Source organism: Daldinia loculata (assembly GCF_022478755.1).
Source record: "Daldinia loculata strain CBS 113971 unplaced genomic scaffold F4817scaffold_9, whole genome shotgun sequence".
In the NCBI taxonomy this organism is placed as follows: domain Eukaryota; kingdom Fungi; phylum Ascomycota; class Sordariomycetes; order Xylariales; family Hypoxylaceae; genus Daldinia; species Daldinia loculata.
The window spans coordinates 540256-560328 of NW_026054863.1; the positions used below are offsets into that span (position 1 = coordinate 540256).

Here is a 20073-nt window from a genome sequence, read left to right on the forward strand (position 1 = left end):
CTCAGGCAATGTCAGATCGACGTTTAGGAGATTCCCCTTTTAGGTAGCAAGGCGCGATCTTACACCAAATCTCGCACAAATAAATAGACAGTCCTAAGAAACATGCAATGCCGCTTATCCAAAACTAGATAATTAAGCTTCCTAGAAATGAGGGACACTGCATCGTCAAACAGGGGCATATTTGATCAGCTATTACACGATGCAATATGGGTTACTAGTAAGGGTACGAAGGGGCGAACCTAATCAGCCTTACACCAGTGACCCTAATAGCCCCCATGACAAACCCCGGATCTAGGATGTAGTCACCCTCGTATGTCCAATAAATATAATAGCCCATCCTGGGGCCGTTGCTTAGTTTCGCCCCTACTCCGTTCTGCTTATTTCGATTTTCTCAACCAGTCGTGCCCCCGAGGTCTACTGAAAGATAAATACCCTTTCGCTCGCTCTTACGTATTCGGGTATATAATATATGACAATGCTAAAGGTGCTACTAATTAGGAGCGTCTTGCTCTTCCTTCTTGAAAGCTATTTGGTTTTACAGGTACTGGCCGTGACCTGTTACCATCTCGACGGCACGAAAGCGGGACCATCGAACGGACTGTGCAATCCTAAGTAGGTAGACTTGGTTCTTTGCTGTCTTTCAACGTGTCGGGTAAAACTAGTCCATAAGAAAGGGGCTGAAACTTGACTCAATCATTTCCATACCGTATACTAATAGTATATGACCCAGTGCTACCGGAGTAGAAGGATCCCATAGCGCATGCTGCAGCGTAGAGAACGGAGATGCGTGTCTATCAACCGGCCTGTGTCTGAACACCATCGCTCACCAGCAGAGCCACTTGCTCTGGTCGACAGCATGCACGGATCCAACGTTCAAAGACCCGAGCTGTCCTCAATACTGCCTCGGACGTTAGTCACCCACATTTTCCTCTTGGTTGATATCTTAGCTAATAGGGAGTGAAAGTCAAGCTTGATAACGCCCATCTAAAAACTTGCAACGATACCTTTTGGTGCTGTGAAGGAGACACAAACGCCTTAACAACGCAACAGTGTTGTGACAATGCCTTTAAACTAACGCAGTCTATCGGCACTGTTGTTGCACAGCTCCAGTTTGGTCAAGGAGCAATACCCCTCGCCATAGTCTCCTCGACCGTTTCGAGCTCACCTAGCATTTCGGGCTCATCAAACACCAATTCCTCGACGGAGAACCCATCAAAGATTCCTTCCGGTGCGGTAGCAGGACTAGCGATTGAAGGTGCCGTCATTGCTTCTGCTCTTATGGGGCTAGGGTTTATGATTTGGCGGAATAGACTGTTAAGTCAGAAAGTGAAGGAGGCCGAAGCAGCTACCGCAGCGGCAACAAGCACACAACAACAACAACAGCAGCAGCAGCAGCAACAGCAACAGCAATATCAGTGGCAGCACCCTCCTTCATCATATGCCGGTACAGCCCCTCATATGGCCATGTATGGCTATGGTAGCGCCACTGAAACAGAGCCTCCCAAGAGGAGTGAACTGCACTCGGGCACTTACACAGAACTCCCGGGGACAGATATTGTTGGTACCGAGCTCTCATCTGAGACAAGAAGCCCACGACCCCCAGATAGCCCGTTACCTCTGTAACGTAACTATGAGGGTCGTCCTCAATACTTCTACCTGGGTGAGTAGGTATGCATTAAGTCGAGATAGACATCCCAAATTCAACTGGAGTTAATTTATCGGATTAAGCTCATGACGATTCCATACGAATATATGTTATTCGATGAAGATACTTAAAAGATCTAATCTATATATAACGATATGAGATGGGTTAAAGGGGGGTGGGTCATTGGTAATGGATAGGAGTAAATTAAGGCAGGAATATTAATTAGACGACACAGTTTTAGTAGAAAGTATATATTCGATGAGTTGTTCCAGGACATACGCTCCAAGCTTTAATTGTCTCCAAACCATGTCTTTGTATATAATATGTTAGTATTCAAAATTAGCATTCACGAGTAGATGTTGTATTCGCAAACAATGAACTGTCAAAGACCTCTGTATAAGAGAGGCGTCCTGCACATCAAAATATCACAACATCACAGCCTTGCAGTATTGTATTATTATCCCCATAATTGCCTATTTACATCAGACAAATCCCCCGTTAACCAAGAAAGCAATATGGAGCAGACTCCCGGACAAACCCCTGTAACAGTAGACACCCAATACTTCCATGAGGTTCTTACGCACTTCAACGAAGACGGGTATCTTACTAATAAGAATACTAGATTTAACATCAAGTGTTATATTTGCCAGGTCGCACATCTAAGCCTCGTAAACTATGACTTTGATAAAAAGTCACGAACCACTCACGAACCTTTTGCAGTTCTGCCCAGATGTGGTCATGCCTTCGGCTACGAATGTATTTCCCAGTGGCTGATGAAAGACATCAATGTAGAAAATCCCAAGTGTCCAACATGCCGTGCGGATGTCTTCCGCAGCAGGATGCAACCCGAGGTACTCCACATCTTCGGCACCTGTGAGCCGGAAGAGCAACACCTGGAGATAGTCGCCATTAGGGAGAGTCTTCGCAGAAACGATACGCCGCCAACACAGCCATCGGAGCCAAGAACAGGCATGGAATTGCCGAGGGAACCAGGATGGGTCCTTCTAGGGAATCCTACCGTGTTGTTTCTAAGTGAAGAAGAAGAGCAAAGAGCCTTCGGAATGCTACGGGGACTTGATCCGTCAGGGCGACGATGGTAGATAGTATCCCGAGATCAAACAGCTTGGAGTATAATTTAATTTACTAGGTAGCTAAGCTGACTTAGATTGCTCGTATAGGGCTTTTAGATTGTTGCCCATAGATTAGATCTATTAGCAATACATAGGTAGGTACTAATTAATCCCACTCTTAAACGAGCAATCGACTAGTTGTAACTTTCTTTACACTTGTTTATATATCATACGTTCTATGGTGACACACAATAAATGGCTATTCGAATAATATTATATTTACATCGAGAGTTACTCGAAGTCCGATACTACATAGCCAATGTTCAAAGTCTTGAATTTTAAATGCTAAGACTTAAAGTCAGGGGCGATCCAGAGAGCTCACAATAACACCCCCTTCATCCCCAATACCAGGAGCATCGTCTCTACGGTTGTTCTTCTTTTGATCTCGCCTATACATAAACGCCACTATTGCCGTTATGATGCCCTGCGCGCCGAACAAGACCGTCGAGGAAATGAAACCCTTCCTAAACCTCGGAGAGTCTACTTGGGGGTACGTTAGTAAGGGCACCCAGGCATTAAAAGCGTAGCCCATAGAATTCATAATTCCAATGACAATAGCCCGCTCTTCGGCGTCCGCGCCGCATATCTCGTTCGTCCAGCTCATGCTGAGAGGTCCGTATGGGACCGAGGCGCGCTGAATGAGGAACGCAAACCATTTTAGGCCGTCGGGGACGTTCCAAATGGCTAGGACTAGAGCTGCAAAGCCGCCGATGAATGTGCTGATGGACATTATGCTGGCCCGTTGACGAATAGCGTCGGAGACAATGGCGAGTGTGACGGTGAGAACAAGTTGGATAGCTGACATGGCCGTGGGGATGATGTTCTGGTGGTAATTCGTCGTTAATAAATCTGAGTGGTAGGTAAGGATAATTATGTTTACTCACAATTCTTTCAACGGATTCTCCTCTTGATTTCAACCACTATAGATAAGAATAAATGTTAGTCATCGATTATTGAAGGGGACTAAGTACATTTGGTACTCCTTAGGAATAATAACCCCAAGAAGAGTTAAAAGGGGAAGGATGCCTTACGATAGCTAGAACGTTGATACTTGACGACGGTCCGATATTAATGAATATAACATATAATATTGTGAGAAGATAGACGTGCCATCGACCTATGTCAGCTATTAGTATATATCTTAATTCAGATTGGGTAAGGAGTGCTAGACTGACCAAATATACGTTTGAAGGTGGAGAGTCCTAATTTCGTGCGAGGTGCACGCCCAACTTTGTTCATACGCTCCCTAGCCATAGCACGATCCTAAGTTTTCCTTCGTTAGCCGGCTCGTAAAATACTTAATACATAATGACAGTTATGTGCAAAGACTCACATCCTCACTCAAGTAGAAAGCCCTTGTGTTCTCAGGGAGGTCCGGTAGTATGAAGAATCCCGCGATGCAGATTGGGAGACTAATAACCCCGTCCATAATCTGAACAAGAGCGTCAGCCAAGCAACTAGAAAACTTCGAGAGCGATCTCAGACGTACAAAGAGCCATTTCCAGCCAGCAAGCCCGTTAACTCCATTTAATCCTCGGTACACACCTGCTTGGAGGTAGCCCGAAAACATGGCGGCAGCGGCTGATGATGCGTGGAAGATGCAAGCTCGCTTCCCCAGCTCCGAGGGCTTGTACCACGACCCAAGGATCGTGTGAGCGGCTGGATAGAAAATTGACTCAGCCAGCCCGACGAGGAAACGGATGGCGATGACGTGGTTCGGCGTCTTAGCCGCCGCGAGGCAGAATGTCAAGAGCGTCCATACAAGCTCGCACGACGGAACCCAGACAGAGGGTCGAACTTTCGTTAGGACGATTTGCGACGGGATCTGTCCGACAACGTAGCCCACCGTCCACGCAGTGTCAACAAGGTTGATCTCGTTGCCGTTCATACCCAAGTCCTCCTTCATCCCGCTGACGAACGCATTCGAGATGTTAGTCTGATCCAAGTTCTTGATGAAGTACCCAAACGAGAGCATGGTGACCAAAAAGATGTCGAGCTTCTGGATGAACACGCGCTCCTCCTGAGACCGGCCGGGCTCGTAGTCCCAGATGAACGACCACCATGGCGCCTTAACTTTTTCCACCGGTTCTAATTCCGATTCCTGTCGCGAAGATCCCGCGACGTCAAGGGTAGACTCGTTCACCAAGATCTCCTTAGGTGAGGGGCGCTCAGACATCGTGGCTGCTGAGTGAGATGATTACTCCTCCGCTATTAGGTAGGTACCTACCAATTAACCGTATATTCCAACCACGACTTTAACGAGAAAGAAGATGAACAATTTATAAAAATCATTCACAATCAACTAAATCCATGATAGTAATTACGTCCGACCCTTGATAGCGAAAAAAGGCGTAGTTACATAGACCACCATAATACGTAAACCCCGACTTGATAACGATTGAGCAGCTTAACTTCGCCATGACGGGGTCGGCTGTCGTGATATAAGAGGGCGAGGTTCCTATTGAATAACAAGTATGATTGGTCAAGTTTCGGTTGACACGCAAAATGCGTTCTAGTTCGTGCCCAGGTCGATGTCATGATTGATGTCTCCGATGGCGTAATTTGGATTGCAAGTAATCGTACGGAGGTTTGCGTGGGGGAACATACCTATCAACGTAAATTCAGAGCATTATTAATGGGCTTTATTAAGATGCATGATTACAATATCTTGATAATTTTTATTGGCTTAGCTTGTAGAGTATGATATTCTACAAGTCTTGATGATATACTTTTAGCCCATGCTTTTGTTATGTTTCGCATATAGACCCTTTAGCCATCGCACGTTATATAGTTACTGGTACTAGGAAGAAAAGTATCCTGCTCTCTCCTCTTGCTACAGCTTGACCTAGTTGTTCGTTCATTCTAAATGAAATTGATAGTAGGTACACTACACAGTACCAGTAGTTGAGTATCTCCGTATGTCGGGTAGGACATGAGGACTCGGGTCTTGGTCTGTATTACTGACGTATCGATATCGAGCCGAGTATATTATAGGCGTGTTCTAGGATCTAACGCCGTCGATACAGCATCAAATCTTACGAAGAAGCTGTAAAATTGGAAAGTTATGAATCTGCAAGGTCAGCAAGTAGCTCATCATGATCGTTATATATATCACCAATGAAGACTCAAACTGGGCTTTGTGTGCTACACAAGATGCAGGTATTACTTCTAGGGACACGTACATATGCAGGCGTAACGTCATAAATCTGTCTAGGTATATCCGGGGACATCTCAGAAGACGAAGTCATAATTCTTAAGCTACCAGTATGGAATAGCACATGTCGTAAATTCATCGCCCATTATATTTTCGTTTCGTATGGCCGTGGTGTCCTTTCCAACCCCAACCTCATAAGACATCACACAGTGACAAGTCTTTCTTCTGAAATCGCTCCTGCTGTCGGGGCTCTATATGCTTGATTAGTCTTTATTGGCCTGAGGTCGATTCCTTCAATATCGGCATCTCCCCCGCCCCTTGTCCATAACGTCGTTGCATCCGAGGCGTATTCGTTTATTCGGTTTTCTTGTCTCTCTGGACCCCTGGTTCGAGGAACGTTCTTCAAAACATCGGGCTTTGAGGAGGGCTTGAGACCCATCAGCTGCCTGACCAAGGGCTTTAGCATTGGTACCGAGGCGCAGACCAGACCTAAGCTCGACTCCAACGTGGTCCAGATCGCAAATGAAAACGAGTCCCACTGAGCGTATTTTGGGTTGAGGAATTCCCATGCAACAGCCATCCGTGTCAGAGAGGCGCAAGCCACAAATATACCCAGAGTCAAGACGAATGCAAGAGCGACTTTTTGTCGTATCGGCAGCGTCATTTTAAGTATATGGGGGAGCACCATTCCAATCATCCATACATCAGTTGTTGTATGCAAGGCAGCCGACGCCGTCATGATCGGGTAGTAAGCCAGACAATGTCCCACCCTAATATCAAATTCATATCTGTTCTGTACGGGGTTGCACAGGAAGAAAGTGAGAAGGAAGAAGACGATGCCGTAAACCACGACGCAGCCCATGGTGATAAATACGAGAACTCGTTGATACGGTATCTTTAAGATTCGCAGGTAGAATAACAGAATGCTGATCTTCGTTAGGACTAACGAAACTTGGTAACAGCTTATCGTCGCGTATGATAGTCGGATGCCAACCGGTCGCAACCGGAGAGGGATATTACTGAACTTGTGGCCGAGGCCATATTCGGTTTCGACGCCGACGATTGCGACCAGCGCAATGGCGAACAACCATGCGAAGAATATAGCCGCATCGTCCCACCAATGGTTCTTCAGTAGAAATCTCGAATAAAGGCGGCCGATGACCACGAGACTTGCGAAGAATATCGGAATGATGATTCCGGCAAGGGTGTCAGGGACCTGGGAAGGGCCCGTAAGCTGTTACGGCAGTTGTAAGTAATTTATATTTATATATATGTTCCGATGCCATGGTTCTGGATCTACTACAAATGGTGGGGATTACCTACCACTTCCGGCGCCTGTTGGGCCATTACGGAAAGATGTCGCGATCAAAGTAAAGTGCGAATTGTCGCATGCCGGCGAAGGCGAAGAGCGGAGAAATGGAGTGAGATGGATCTAGCCACTACCTACTTAATGGAGAGCCGACACCAACGTTAATATATAACGCGGTGGGATTTCTTTTTAAAGTTTCATGTTACTGTGAATTCTAGGCGTCAGCACAAACTGACGATCACTCGATCGGAGGGGTCTAATTGCTATGTACATATGGCTGCTACACAAAAGTTCATTGCTGGCTGGGAGGCTGGTTAGTCATTATTTCCACGTCCACCAATGAAGCATCTGGAATGGGACTTGTGCTCGAAGATGCTGCTGATAAGGTAGCATTCGGTATCATAGCTGCATGATGGTGGCCATGTCTTTGGACCGAGAGCACGTTGGTTGATCTATTTCCACCCCATACTTGTGAGCTGTGCTCTCATAGGGCTGGTTCGTATAAAAATAATCATAGCCACCCAATAACAAACCCACAACCCCATGTCGAACCCCATATCCGTAACAGGGGGTTTAATATGTACGTATGTACATATTACAGCAAAAATAAAGTTGCCAAGAGCTCTGAAGACTGTTTACCTATGTATGGACTGACTAAATTCTGCAGATGCTAAAGAGACGGCCATCGTAGGTTCTAGTCTTATGTAATTCGATAATTCGATTTATTTAAACAGTAGAACATCCCAGGGCCATAGCACATTTTTGCTCATGAGTATCGTGAGGTCACCAGTCCAGGGTGTGGTGAGAATCATTACAAGGCTAATCCATATTGCTTCTAGTCATAATCAATCACAGTACCCTATTCCATAAAAGAGAAGTCGAATAATAAGATAACTAGGTTAGGTATAGTTACCTATACTTTTCTATCTCAGCTTCTCTGACATCTAAGCAGGCATCGTAGCGTGAATCGTGGACCCCGTCCAGCAGCAGGCGGCCTCCTGAGATAAACGGCTCGAACATTCGATTGAAGCTATTCACTTTTAGCAACCTCGAATAATGACCAAACGATCCTTACGAAGGGCGGTGAAAAAAGCCTCGCGAGAATCTCAACTTTCAAGTGGCCAAGTCGCGAGCGCCGAAGCTTTAGCTTTATATTCTAATGTAACCCTACCCCACCGCATATTTGTTCAGCTCTCTGGAGAAGAGTAAGGATGACTAAGATAGATATTTAGTTACGATTGCGATAAAAGACTCGATCAGAGCGCAATTCATGCGCGTTTTGTCTGCAGGTATATATAAGATATACCTATTCGACAAATTGCCCTACCAGGTGTTTAACTTACGAGGGATTGTAGGAGTCAAAGCATACTAGCCATTTCTTTAGCTTAATCCTATGATACAAGTCGACTAACTCGTCTTTAGATCACTAATCGTCTCGCGGACGTAACGGGTTTTCTCTATTATTACTTGTCGTGACGTGAGTAGAAAGTAGGAAAACAGCTACGTTTCCTCGCCAAGAACTACACGCCTAACTAGGTTGAGATCACTAGTTAACATACAAGTAACTCCTCTCTACGGCTCGCTGGTCTTGACGTAGATCACATCACTGACGTATCAGCGCCTTGTCTCACCTCATAAAATAAGCACATATATAATATGACGTCGATGTACGATCTTCCCCAATGCTTACATTGGCAGGATACGTGGACTTACACACTCGCGCGAATCCGTCGGTTAGGAGCCTATCAATAGTTTGGAGACGAGAATGCCCAAGATTCCAAAGTTGAATAGCTTATTACCACGTAGAAACTAGCCAATCAGGACAAGGCCTCGGATTTGAATGGTAGGATTCTGGTTGTAACTTCGAATATATGATCAGGGCTTGGCCCCATCGTAGGCTTGACCTATTGAATAACGTGTGACAATTTTCAAACTTAGGATCCATCATCGCCAACTCCCTAATTACGAGGTTAGTCCTGGCCGAATACTAAAATGATATTTACGCCTATGGTACGCGTTGGTGCTTTGCGGAGAAGTGTTTGCGGAGAAGCATCAATAACCATATGAGTTAGTTGCAGTGGACCAAGGTATGTTGTCTTGACGTACAGTTCCCAACGCGATTACACGATCGAATAGGATATGGAGGGCTTACACTGGCGCCTCCCTATTGGAGGTAGACTTTAAGGGGTTGTGTGGGGTTTCAATTAGCTACTTGTCAAGTTTAAGCGAAAGTAACTATTAACTAAGTCAATGGCTACCTAGATGGTGTTTGCTAGAGACATTCTATATAGATTTGACAAAGGGGAGTAGTCCAGTGGCAATGTACGTAGCAACTCGAGCCAGGTCGCGGGGTAATCATAATGGAATTTGACATGTGAGCTTAATCTATATAAAACCATAGATTTAGACAACATGTTAAATATCGAAATCTCATGTTTCCTCGAGTCCATAATGCATGTATAGATACCATGAACAGTATAGCGCAAGACGCTGGGCTATGGTGACTGTTGATTTCAGTAAATACGATCTAGGCGAAGCTTAGAAAGGGGTTAAAGTATATGTTTGTTTATCTCGAATTCTATTACAATCTAATGATGAACTTAGATCAGCATCTTTAAGGATAGTCACTATGAAAAAGTATAAGTCAAATTTGGCCGTGAATACTATTCATTCTTTGTGAAAATCGGAAATAAATATCCCGTTAAGCGGCTAATGTCTTAAAGTCCGGGTACCTGCAGCGAGGTAACAAAGGCGCAAGTATCCGGATCATATCGGCAATAGAATGCAGCAAACCCTATCAGAACAGCAAGTGAGCATTTACATTACACCGTAAGATCATAGCGGCGGTGCAACGAAATTTATATTATTTTGTTCTGAGGCGATGTTATTGGAGTGCGATGACGGCGCCCCGGCGCTTGAGGAAATAGGACGGACTCAAAAATCAGCCACGTGCGTCACTTGGGGGGGAATGAAAGGTACCTATTTAATAATTCAGTTCTCCAGAAATTTCCGCATTACCTACCGCAATCATGTAACTCCTATATAGTATACGTAAGCCTACTCCTATACGTAAGCCTTTCGATGCCGGACATGCGAAGCGAAGCAAGGACTAGCGATCTTGGGCTCTCATGCAGAATTTGCGCACATAGTGGCGGTGACGCCGTCGCTGTATGGTCGTGATAGACCCGACGGCCCACACCAGCTGCAATTCATCAGTACATAAGATGACGTGTCGGTAGCTGCATTACTGGAATCTGCTAGTGAACCAATATGCGATCAACCAGAGAAATAATAATCGGGATTTCTCCTCCCACCGACATACCGGAGTACAGGTACTCAGGGGTTCTAAGTTGACTTCGACATCGTAAAATATATGAAAGTCGGGTTATTGATCTCATTAAACCCAAGGAGCTACTATGTAATAAAGCCTTGGCCGTAGCTTTTTAGTAGCACTCGGCGATTTAGAAGCGCATATTAAAAACTCGATTGGGAGTAATTGAGAACTGCAAGATTACCGACCTCTAGCCTCTAGCCTCTAGCCTCTAGCCTTTAGGTACATGGGTAGTATACCTTATGTAATTAGGTACATAGTAGTGGCCTACGATAACATTAGGGTAGGTACCATGCAACTCTGCAGGTCTGTCAAACTAAACGGGCTTGGGGCTTGACTAATAAAGTTTAGGTAGGTAGTAAATTCGGAAATTTTCAGTTCCCCCAAATCTTTCCGGGCCCCTTATTTTAGGTACCTCTTATTCTAGCTTCCTAATATCCTCTTTCTTTTATCCATGAAGCAAACCTGTCGCACAAACTCGTCGCATGCCAAGACGGAAGAAGATACTATCTTAACATACGATCCTATCTGGGCCTTAATTAACTTCTCCTTTGTGTATTCAAATGACCAATACAAATTTGCTCGCTTGGATCCTCTGCTTCCTGTCGTTCAACCAATCTATCAACGTTAGTGTATCAGCGAGTCGATGTCCTGATCTGGCCGATCGAAACGCATGCGCTAAAAAGCTTGGTACTGACGAAATGAGCAGAAACTGGGGTTAATAAAGGACCGTCCTATCATGGCGCAATAGCTACGACCACGATTATTGCCTGCGAGTGGGTATTTGCCAAGTTACCCAAGGTAGCATGGCAGCATGGTTGTGGCCTTTTGCGACGATCAGGCCTCTCGTAGTCCATCATGGTCCATCACCATCCCCTATCCCATGGAAATCACCCATGGAATGAAGGGGTCGCAGGAAAGAATAGGCCTTGACAGGAAATAAACCAGACCAAGCCCCAGCACGCCCAATGTGCACGCCCAATGTGGCATGTGGTGTGTTCCTATTGATGGTTCCTGGCTTAGCCGCAGATCCCCCTGATCTTGGCCCCTTCTGGGAATAGATGGGAAAATAGATGGGATACATGCAATCCCACGTCAAATTCGTTATGTTGGGCAAGTCACTTAATCATGCAGACTGCAAGGTACAACACTCTAGACCCAGTCACTTATCCAATCATCTTCATCTATGCTCCCCTGGCTCCTATGTAGACCAGCCAGCACGAGCCGACCAAAATCCTTGGCCAGTGACATCCTTGTCCTTTTGTGGCGTCTATCTTTGAAATCGACATTCTATTCCCACTCCCTCCACGTCGCCCCAAGTTCCTGACTGAAGTCTTTAATCTCATTTACCCACCCCCTTTCCTACTTGTTACCTACTTTGCTTCCCTTCTTCCTCTCTTGTTGACCTTCAATAATCATTGTCGTTGCCTTTCTTTGCCCGGAAGCAATTCGCTGAGTCATTCATTGTAACGGTGATTTATCACCAAGTCGCTCCTTAACAAACAAACATTTCAATTCAGGTCAGCCGAGGAGGTTCTACTTAGCGCTTCTTAACTTACCTCTCTAGGTGTTTGCTTGTCCACGTTCTCTTCAAGCCTGTTGTACTTCCGGCCCAGTTTTCGAGAGAAAGGTGCAGCCCAACATATACATAAAAGTAATATTAACGGGTCGAGAGACGCGAAATATCTCTACACAAAAGAACATATATCCTTGGATAGTCTCACATTCGGGAAGAGCAAACATCATTATCAAGGACTCCCTTTCGATCGCTCACGATGAAGTACTCGACCGCGCTCGTCGTGGCCACGGCCTCGGCGGTCAACGCGGGCTTCTGTACCGATGCCTTTGAAGAGTTCGGAAACTTCTTCTGCCCTAATGCGGTTAAGCAAGTCAAGTACAGTGGCCTCGACATCGCTGGCAAGTACCGCGCCGTCGCCCAGATGGACAACAGTGGACTATGCACGTTCCAGGACAAGGACTATTCTGGTCCCATCGCCCCGTTCGACGAGGATGTGAGTACCAATTCCTCTTTCGTGGGTAAATTCCCCCACTTCTAACGCAAGCGCAGTTGACTTTGCACTTCCGAGGTCCCCTCGAACTGAAGACTGTCGCTGTATTCACCCCTTCTTCGAGTGCGTCCAAGCGAGAAGTCCAGAGACCTCACTCCAAGCGCCATGGCCACCAGCATCTTCACAAGAAGCACCACGAACACGCCAAGGCCGATAAGCGTGAAGATATGGTCGTCGCCACGATCGATGGCCAGGTAGTGTCGTGGGTGAACAATTATTTCGGTGGTGGCGCCGAGACCACTGCCCCTGCTTCGGCTTCCGCAGCTACGGAGACCCCTGCTGCTTACCCTGTTGCCTCTGCATCCGACAGCAGCTCCGAAGCGCCAGCTCCGTCGGCGTCTAGTTCTGCCCCCGTCGACGTTCCTGCTGGCGACTTCCAACGTACCGCCTACTACAACTCTCAGGACCAGACAGCCGATGGTCTTGTTTTCCTCGGTAACTTTGGTGACCCGGCTATTTCTGGTACTTGGGACACGTGAGTGCGAAATAATCACGAGTGAAAGTTTCGGCGACTAACTTGCTTGTAGTGTCTGGGGTGCTAGCTTGGCCTACGCTAACGAGGATGGCACCAAGGCTGCTCCCTCCCCCACCGTCCTTAAGGACTGCCGTATTGATGACACCAAAGAAATCATTATCGCTTCTGACGAAAAGTGCGATGACAGCTGTGGTGCCGTTCGCCCTGGCTCTGTTGCTTACAGTACGGTTGCCCCTTGAAATAGAGTATTATCGGGTTAGATGCTAACAACTGTGCAGAGGGATTCAGTGGTGCTAACAAGGTCTTCCTTACCGAGTTCTCTATGCCCCTGAGCGGCCAGACTGGCTGGAACATGGACATGCCCGCATACTGGCTGCTGAACGGTGCCATTCCACGAACGGGCCAGTACAGCAAGTGCAGCTGCTGGTCTGGCGACAACTCGAGCCCCCAACAGGGTGGTTGTGGTGAGGCCGATATCATCGAGGTCCTCCGCTCCGGTGACACCAAGGCCAAGTCGACTTTCCACTTCGCCGCCGGCACTGGTGACTCCCACTACTTCGACCGCCCGACCAATAAGACCATTAAGGTTGCCGTCGTCTTCCAGGCTGCCTCGTCCACCGCCTCTATCAAGGTCCTCGACGACGACTTCGACATGACCGGTACCAGCCTAACCTCCGACCAGGTCGAGGATATGATCAACGACGAGCCCGATATCAACCTCTTCAGCTTGATGACCTTCGGCTCGTAAAAGTTTCCGGGGGGGTTTAGTCACGAGAGACGAGGGTGACGGGGGGAGGAAAGGAGGAAAGGAAGGAGGGGTGATGGTCTGGGGACGACGGTTGACGTCTGCTTCTGGACTTGCTTTTTTATGTGGTTTCTACGATGGATATAGGAGCAGTTGTGCAATGTGTTTTTCTGCGCCCGATATTCCCCTTTTTGCATATTTTGATCTGATGATTCTACAGCCTCAGTGGGTGTCGCCTCGTCCCGGAGTGTTTGCTTGAAGCGTGAAGTTGCTGCTGTTGTTGTGAAGTGGGCCAAATGTGATATTTTGGGGAGCTCTACTGTCTACATGTTAGAGGTGGGTCGGCTAGATTGCTTTGGCGTTGGAAGAAGGTTTGCTGCTGAGAAGATTGCGCGGGCCTGTCGTGATACCGTGAGGCTCCGCGTGGTCTCGGGAACAACCCGAGACAGATCTGGTGTTCCGTGATATTTCGCTTAATTTACCAACTTCCCGATTACAGACCCGTAATTTTCATCCTGGACGATAGGTACTTTAATGGTATACCTTGTACCTTTATCTTGTGTTGTATTAGGATATATGTAATAGTCTAGGTTAGGTAGGTACTTAAGAGGTTCCTTTAATGTATATACAACATACAGTTAATAGCCTATTAGACCTAACCATCTGTACAAACGGGGACTTATTCAGGTAATCTTTTGTAAATCATAATTTTGCATAATAGGTATTTACCCCCTTTCCCCTTCACCTTTCCACGCTGCTTTAGAATCGTGTGTTCGACGGCGTCTATTTTCGCACGAGCAATCTACGTGCGACACTGTTAGGGGTAAAGTACATAGAGGAGGGGGAAGGAGGATGGAAAACCAAAGTTCTGGAGTTCTGGAGATGACCCCGCCACGTGCCGTTGCGCAGGATTGCTCCGTGGGTAATAATAGAGCGTGCTGCAGGTGAGTTCGGGGTAGGATATACGATGCAGCGTCGTGAAACTGCTTTCCTCTTTTTCCTTTTCTTGGGACTAGATGGGTACTTGGGTGCCAGGTTTGCAGGGATTCATCAGCTGTTGGAAGTTTATATTCCTAGGTATTTCGGAGATTGTGAAGTTCTTAGTTATTAGATATACTTCTGTGTAGTGACGGTTTACTTAGTCGCTCTATTCTAAGATGAGAGATGATGGTTATTCAACTAGGTGCAATAAGGAGGTTGCGCAATCTATACTACCTATAATTCTGATCGAAGGATTGTCGGGTGGTAAACGACCCTTATAGTGTAAATGCCCCAAACCCCCGAAGCCTTGCCAATGAACCTCAGTAAGGGGCCATAGGCTTCTAAGAACCCATCCAAATAAATATGGGGGTTAAAGTAACACAATTTTGAGTTAACCTCGAAGACAAGGTATCTCTCCTCACAGCGGCGGCTAAATTCACCCCTATAAATTCATTCGGGGCAACAAATGTCAGAACGCCAATATAAGTGTTGAAACTCGATGGCTTACCTACCTGGGATAAAAATAAAGAGACACTTCTTCGACTTACCAAATGAAATTGAACGTCATAGCTAGCGCAAGACCATTCGCTTCATTAATATCGATCATCTCCGGAGAAATATACACTAAGGGGCGGCATTCGTAGGGCTAGGTCGTTCGCCCCGGCATCTCCGAGGGGTGACTTAGTTATACTCCGATGTTAGAGGCGGACCTAAAAGTAGTTAATCTACACAGTATTCAACATCACAATCCATGAGGTAGATAGACTATTAAGACGAGACAAGACCGGCAGGTATTTTAAGTCCCTCTCGTATTTGGCAACCTGTAAAACCAAATGTCTTGCGCAAACAACTTGACGGAATAGGTAGCTTGATAAAAACTAGCAGAGCTGACCACGACTTTGTGATAATCAGAGCGACCAGTATTGGCCTACACCACGGGAGCTTAGGAACGAGCGAATGGGCTAGAAACCCCAAACAACCCCACGGCGAGCCGAGTGTCGGCACTGGGGAAGCGTGTCATCATGGCGCGTAGTAGGGCAAAGAGCAGTTGGCAATGCTAGGCTGTCCAATGCAATTGGTAGATCGATTGCGGCTCCAATGGTGGAGCGGCGATATATGCGCTTAACTGCTGTCAGTTAAGCGGGTAGGCTCCGGTAGATCCTAACGACGTCACTCGAATACAGAGTGAACTGCCGTATGAGAAGAGTTTTTATTTTCGTCGTTGTTAGCCCTATTTAGGCACCATGTCATCACAGTAACAGTATAGCAAATTATCTCCGTACTTTTTCTTAATGTAGAATATCGAGTAGAGGCAATATTGGACGCCAAGTCTGAGCATCTCATCCGGGCGAGGTGTTATTGGGTGAGTTTGATAGATATCGAAGATCGCCCTGTAGCATTGAAGCTACCGAGTTTTTCTACGGGTCGCATCTCTGAACTAGTGTCCCTGATGCTTGAATAGCGAGTAAAGATAGAAGTGTCTTACCTGCTCAACTATTGTAGAATAGGAAAAGACAGGAACCGGTACCCACACGAATTCAAGGTAAGGTTTGCTTAGCTGTGAGTGGTATCCTTCCGTTGGGTCGCTCGGTTACCAGCGGAGTAAATGCTCTGTTTAGGAGTATAGCCAACCCAAGGCTTCCATATTTCGTAAATATTTGCAAAAATCGAGAGTTTAATCGCCATTGCCTTCTTTTAGAATAGGAAGCCAATTTTCAGTCTCGGAGCGCCTTTGCCACGTAAAGTCCGCTGGGCCAAGGAACCAGTTGACGTCCCTACTAGGCCTGTGTCTAAATCTCCTGAAGACCTAGCAGAACTCGGTGAGGTCGACTTTGATAGTGCAGGCGGGCCAAATGTTGAGAGGCAGGAAAGCACGACAGAGAGCGAGATCACGGGGTTTAGAAGGACAGCTGCGGGTGTCACTCATGGTGACAGATATAATGATGCCGGACAACCCGTCTTCGAATCTCAGCCAGGAGAAGAAAATTCCACTCACAGAGAGCGCACGAATGATACGCACGATGCTAACAGAAGTAACAAAGAGGACCTTCGCAATTATGGAATCGACAGTGAACCGCTAGGTCGGCGGGAACATGACGACGTGGAAGAAGGGGATAGGGACCCAGATGAGTTTCGTAACTGGTGGGCCCGTATACGAGCTAAGCATCCTGAGCCATTGGCTGAGTTTCTTGCGGTATGTTTTTTCAGCACTCTTTTCAAGCTGCCCGAATTAACTAGGCCCGCAGACAGGAATAGCTGGATTTATGGGATTGGGGGCAACCCTGTCTGTAAACCTCTCTGCTACCCAAGATGTAAAATATGGCACCTATGAGACTTCATGCTGGGCGTGGGGCTTTGCTTGGATGTTTGGCATCTACCTTGGCGGTGGTGTATCCGGTGCTCATATGAACCCAGCTATTTCGATCAGTTTATCTCTATTCCGCGGCTTCCCATGGCGGTCATGCCTCGTCTACGTGGTTGTGCAATTTGTTGCCGGCATTGCTGCCGGGGCTTTGGCTTATGGTATCTATAGAGATACGATTAGATACGTCGACCCTACTATGTCGAATACAGCCAAAACCTTCTTCTCGAGTCCCCAGGAATGGGTATCGCTTGGTACGGCTTTCTTTCATCAGATGGTCGGTAGTGCAATTATGATGATTGCTGTTTTCGCTCTGGGAGACGATCAGAACAACCCTCCCGGTGCGGGAATGCACGCCTTGGTAAGTAGTTCCCCGTTAGTAGGGCGGGGTGATGATGAACTAATATTCTATCACATCCTCTCACGTTTTCTCTTACAAATAGTCTTTAACCAACGGTGCTAACCGGGAAACTTAGGTACTTGGGCTCTTAGTCACTACCCTGAAATTTACTCTCGGGTACACAATAGGATCAGCACTAAATCCAGCTTCGGACTTTGGCCCAAGAGTCGTAGCCTGGGCAGCAGGCTATCGAGGCCCGGAAGTTTTTCAAACAGGATGGTGGTTTTACGGCCCATGGCTTGCTACTCTGATTGGATCCTTCATCGAGTGTGCTTTATATGATGGCTTCATCTTTGTCGGAACTGAGAGTCCGATCAACTACCGAATAGAGGGTGGCGTCAAGAAGCAAACTCGAAAGCTTTTTGACTTTGCAAGAAGGGAGTGACGATATAGTTATACTTTTTTGATAGTGTAGGAATTTATAGAACTTGTAATAGTTGATAATGACATGAAGTCTATGAAAAGGCAAACAAACAACTACTAAAAGTTGTGCAACTTTAAAACATGTGGTCCAAGCGTTACGTCTGTAATCTAACCTGATTGGCTGATTGGGTGAAGATGCTAAAGAGATATGGACTTAGTAATAAGATATCACGTGCGAAGGACCGGCTACCGCTTTGACCATAGCCGAAGGAAGGTGCGGCTGGTGTGTGGTTGGTGGTTGTCAGGGTATTCCATGACAAAATACCGAGGTCCTTCCTTTAACCTTTTCATCTTTCATTCTTTAACCGTCAACTTCCAACTCTCAACCCTCTTTGTCGCAACGGCCGGTTCGCAACGTAGTCTCCTATAGCATCTCGGAATATCGTGATAAATTGAAGGAGCTTCAATTACAATGGCTTCGCCGCCTAAGCCTTGGGAGCGCGCAGGCGCGACAGCATCTGGTAAGTTTTAATGTTATTTCAACTTCACATGTCATTACCTGTTTACTGTTTCTGTTACTTACTTCCTCTAGCCAATCCTGTTGCTTCAGCAGCGACACCGACACAGAATGCTATCAATACACCATCGTCAACAACTACTGCACCTCCTGTTCCGGGCATGCCGGCCATTCCACCCCGACCTGACTCCTTGAACTCGACCGTGAACCAAAACGCATCGGCCTATAGTCGGGCGCCGTATAATGCTGCGTATAGCCCGTACTCGTCACCCTATAATAGATATGGGGGTTACGGTGGTGGAATGTATGGCAGTATGGGTGGCTATGGTGGCATGCCCAGCATGTACGGTGGTGGGATGTACGGGGGAATGCCCGGCATGATGCCAAACGACCCGAACAATCCCAGCAGTCTGGCCAACCGTGTTACTGATAGCACCCAGGCCACCTTTCAGCTGCTAGAGGGGATTGTTGGCGCCTTTGGTGGCTTTGCACAAATGCTTGAAAGCACATATATGGCAACCCATTCAAGCTTCTTTGGTAAGTCAAGTTTTATGAGATATATGTTATAAACCAGTCGCTAACCAAGTGACAGCTATGATATCTGTAGCTGAGCAGTTTGCTCTCTTGCGCAACACCCTTGGATCGGCCCTCGGTATTTTTACCATCATGCGATGGTTTCGCACGCTTTTTGCGAAGTTGACTGGCCGTCCACCTCCTGTTGACGCTATGGCACTCACACCGGCAGCTTTCGCCCGCTTTGAGGGGCGTCAAGTGCCACCCGGTCCTGGAGGTCAACCTAAAGCTAGTCGGAAGCCCCTTATTTTCTTCCTCCTTGCCGCGTTTGGTTTGCCTTATGTTATGAACAAGATAATCCGATCGCTTGCTCAACAAGAGGAGCGTAAGCGGCTTGAGTTCCCGGGTCAGAACGCGCCTCTGGATCCCAACAACCTTGAATTCTGCCGTGTCCTCTACGACTTTACCCCTGAAGCCGGCAATGCTACCCAGGGAGTCGATCTCGCTGTTAAGAAAGGCGATTTTATTGCAGTCCTAAGCAAGAGTGATCCTTTAGGCAATCCTAGCGAGTGGTGGCGCTGCCGAGCTCGGGACGGACGCCTCGGGTATCTGCCTGCAACATTCTTAGAAGTGGCTAAGAGACCTGGTCAACCCATCGCTGCCATCAAAGCAGCTCCGAGCGAACCTGCGCCATTTGAGAAGGCAGCCCCCAAGCCACCAGTCGTCACTAGTAAAGCAGGAGATATCTCTGCCGAGAGCTTTCAAAAGTCACAGTTTTATTCCTAGGGAGATACAAATGTGGATGAACAGATCTCTTATTTACTGAAGCAACTTGGGGAGCATGATGAGCTCCCCACCTCCAAACAGGATTTTCAGTGGCGGCAGAAAGGGGCTAAGGTGACTGTAGACGCGAGCCCAGATAAAAAACAGCGCAAAATTCATAGAAAGGACAATCCTGATTCAGCACATTCCGACCGAGACCCGTCCAAGGCACGGCAGAATATACATCCGCGTTTCCAGCCTCCAGTTCCTATTTCCCATATGGCCTCCACCGCTCCATCAGGGATACCACATGCGGT

The 20073-nt window shown here is 47.0% G+C and overlaps 7 protein-coding genes across 7 annotated transcripts; 5 read left to right on the forward strand and 2 right to left on the reverse strand.

The window, feature by feature from the left end:
- Positions 1–376: 376 nt before the first annotated feature.
- F4817DRAFT_302460 (uncharacterized protein) lies at positions 377–1917 on the forward strand. Its single transcript, XM_049299804.1, has 3 exons — positions 377–612; positions 731–909; positions 965–1917. Exons 1-3 carry the CDS (start codon positions 470–472, stop codon positions 1621–1623), a joined length of 981 nt encoding a protein of 326 aa, XP_049161753.1. The 5' UTR covers positions 377–469; the 3' UTR covers positions 1624–1917.
- A 243-nt stretch (positions 1918–2160) lies between these two features.
- F4817DRAFT_313327 (uncharacterized protein) lies at positions 2161–2745 on the forward strand (the record flags this gene model as incomplete). Its single annotated transcript, XM_049300230.1, has 1 exon — positions 2161–2745. One exon carries the CDS (start codon positions 2161–2163, stop codon positions 2743–2745), a length of 585 nt encoding a protein of 194 aa, XP_049161754.1.
- A 314-nt stretch (positions 2746–3059) lies between these two features.
- F4817DRAFT_302461 (MFS general substrate transporter) lies at positions 3060–5355 on the reverse strand. Its single transcript, XM_049299805.1, has 6 exons — positions 4265–5355; positions 4109–4207; positions 3951–4038; positions 3807–3892; positions 3660–3695; positions 3060–3598 (listed from the first exon to the last, which is right to left on the reverse strand). The coding sequence occupies exons 1-6, from the start codon at positions 4949–4951 to the stop codon at positions 3074–3076; spliced, it is 1521 nt and encodes a 506-aa protein (XP_049161755.1). The 5' UTR covers positions 4952–5355; the 3' UTR covers positions 3060–3073.
- An 86-nt stretch (positions 5356–5441) lies between these two features.
- F4817DRAFT_329486 (uncharacterized protein) lies at positions 5442–7518 on the reverse strand. The gene is made up of 3 exons (XM_049302279.1): positions 7253–7518; positions 5958–7163; positions 5442–5845 (listed from the first exon to the last, which is right to left on the reverse strand). Exons 1-2 carry the CDS (start codon positions 7274–7276, stop codon positions 6132–6134), a joined length of 1056 nt encoding a protein of 351 aa, XP_049161756.1. The 5' UTR covers positions 7277–7518; the 3' UTR covers positions 5442–5845; positions 5958–6131.
- Positions 7519–11925: 4407 nt separating this feature from the next.
- On the forward strand, positions 11926–14567 carry F4817DRAFT_329489 (putative TOS1-like glycosyl hydrolase-domain-containing protein). Its single transcript, XM_049302280.1, has 4 exons — positions 11926–12581; positions 12638–13113; positions 13166–13335; positions 13392–14567. The coding sequence occupies exons 1-4, from the start codon at positions 12345–12347 to the stop codon at positions 13859–13861; spliced, it is 1353 nt and encodes a 450-aa protein (XP_049161757.1). The 5' UTR covers positions 11926–12344; the 3' UTR covers positions 13862–14567.
- A 2471-nt stretch (positions 14568–17038) lies between these two features.
- F4817DRAFT_302494 (aquaporin-like protein) lies at positions 17039–18049 on the forward strand. The gene has a single exon (XM_049299806.1). The coding sequence runs from the start codon at positions 17104–17106 to the stop codon at positions 17662–17664; it is 561 nt and encodes a 186-aa protein (XP_049161758.1). The 5' UTR covers positions 17039–17103; the 3' UTR covers positions 17665–18049.
- Positions 18050–18267: 218 nt separating this feature from the next.
- On the forward strand, positions 18268–19856 carry F4817DRAFT_302592 (Peroxin 13, N-terminal region-domain-containing protein). The gene is made up of 3 exons (XM_049299808.1): positions 18268–18485; positions 18557–19018; positions 19074–19856. Exons 1-3 carry the CDS (start codon positions 18437–18439, stop codon positions 19778–19780), a joined length of 1218 nt encoding a protein of 405 aa, XP_049161759.1. The 5' UTR covers positions 18268–18436; the 3' UTR covers positions 19781–19856.
- Positions 19857–20073: the final 217 nt, after the last annotated feature.

Coding starts and splice junctions, on each gene's coding strand:
- F4817DRAFT_302461 (XM_049299805.1), bottom strand. CDS start 4,951: ATGTCTGAGCGCCCCTCACCTAAGGAGATCTTGGTGAACGAGTCTACC. Junction 4,208..4,264: donor CTGGCTGGAAATGGCTCTTT/GTACGTCTGAGA, acceptor GCTCTTGTTCAG/ATTATGGACGGGGTTATTAG. Junction 3,696..3,806: donor GTATCAACGTTCTAGCTATC/GTAAGGCATCCT, acceptor TCTTATCTATAG/TGGTTGAAATCAAGAGGAGA.
- F4817DRAFT_302592 (XM_049299808.1), top strand. CDS start 18,437: ATGGCTTCGCCGCCTAAGCCTTGGGAGCGCGCAGGCGCGACAGCATCT. Junction 18,486..18,556: donor CGCAGGCGCGACAGCATCTG/GTAAGTTTTAAT, acceptor TACTTCCTCTAG/CCAATCCTGTTGCTTCAGCA. Junction 19,019..19,073: donor AACCCATTCAAGCTTCTTTG/GTAAGTCAAGTT, acceptor ACCAAGTGACAG/CTATGATATCTGTAGCTGAG.
- F4817DRAFT_302460 (XM_049299804.1), top strand. CDS start 470: ATGACAATGCTAAAGGTGCTACTAATTAGGAGCGTCTTGCTCTTCCTT. Junction 613..730: donor AACGGACTGTGCAATCCTAA/GTAGGTAGACTT, acceptor TATATGACCCAG/TGCTACCGGAGTAGAAGGAT. Junction 910..964: donor TCCTCAATACTGCCTCGGAC/GTTAGTCACCCA, acceptor AGGGAGTGAAAG/TCAAGCTTGATAACGCCCAT.
- F4817DRAFT_329486 (XM_049302279.1), bottom strand. CDS start 7,276: ATGGCCCAACAGGCGCCGGAAGTG. Junction 7,164..7,252: donor CCCAACAGGCGCCGGAAGTG/GTAGGTAATCCC, acceptor CTGCCGTAACAG/CTTACGGGCCCTTCCCAGGT.
- F4817DRAFT_329489 (XM_049302280.1), top strand. CDS start 12,345: ATGAAGTACTCGACCGCGCTCGTCGTGGCCACGGCCTCGGCGGTCAAC. Junction 12,582..12,637: donor TCGCCCCGTTCGACGAGGAT/GTGAGTACCAAT, acceptor ACGCAAGCGCAG/TTGACTTTGCACTTCCGAGG. Junction 13,114..13,165: donor ATTTCTGGTACTTGGGACAC/GTGAGTGCGAAA, acceptor ACTTGCTTGTAG/TGTCTGGGGTGCTAGCTTGG.
- F4817DRAFT_302494 (XM_049299806.1), top strand. CDS start 17,104: ATGGGATTGGGGGCAACCCTGTCTGTAAACCTCTCTGCTACCCAAGAT.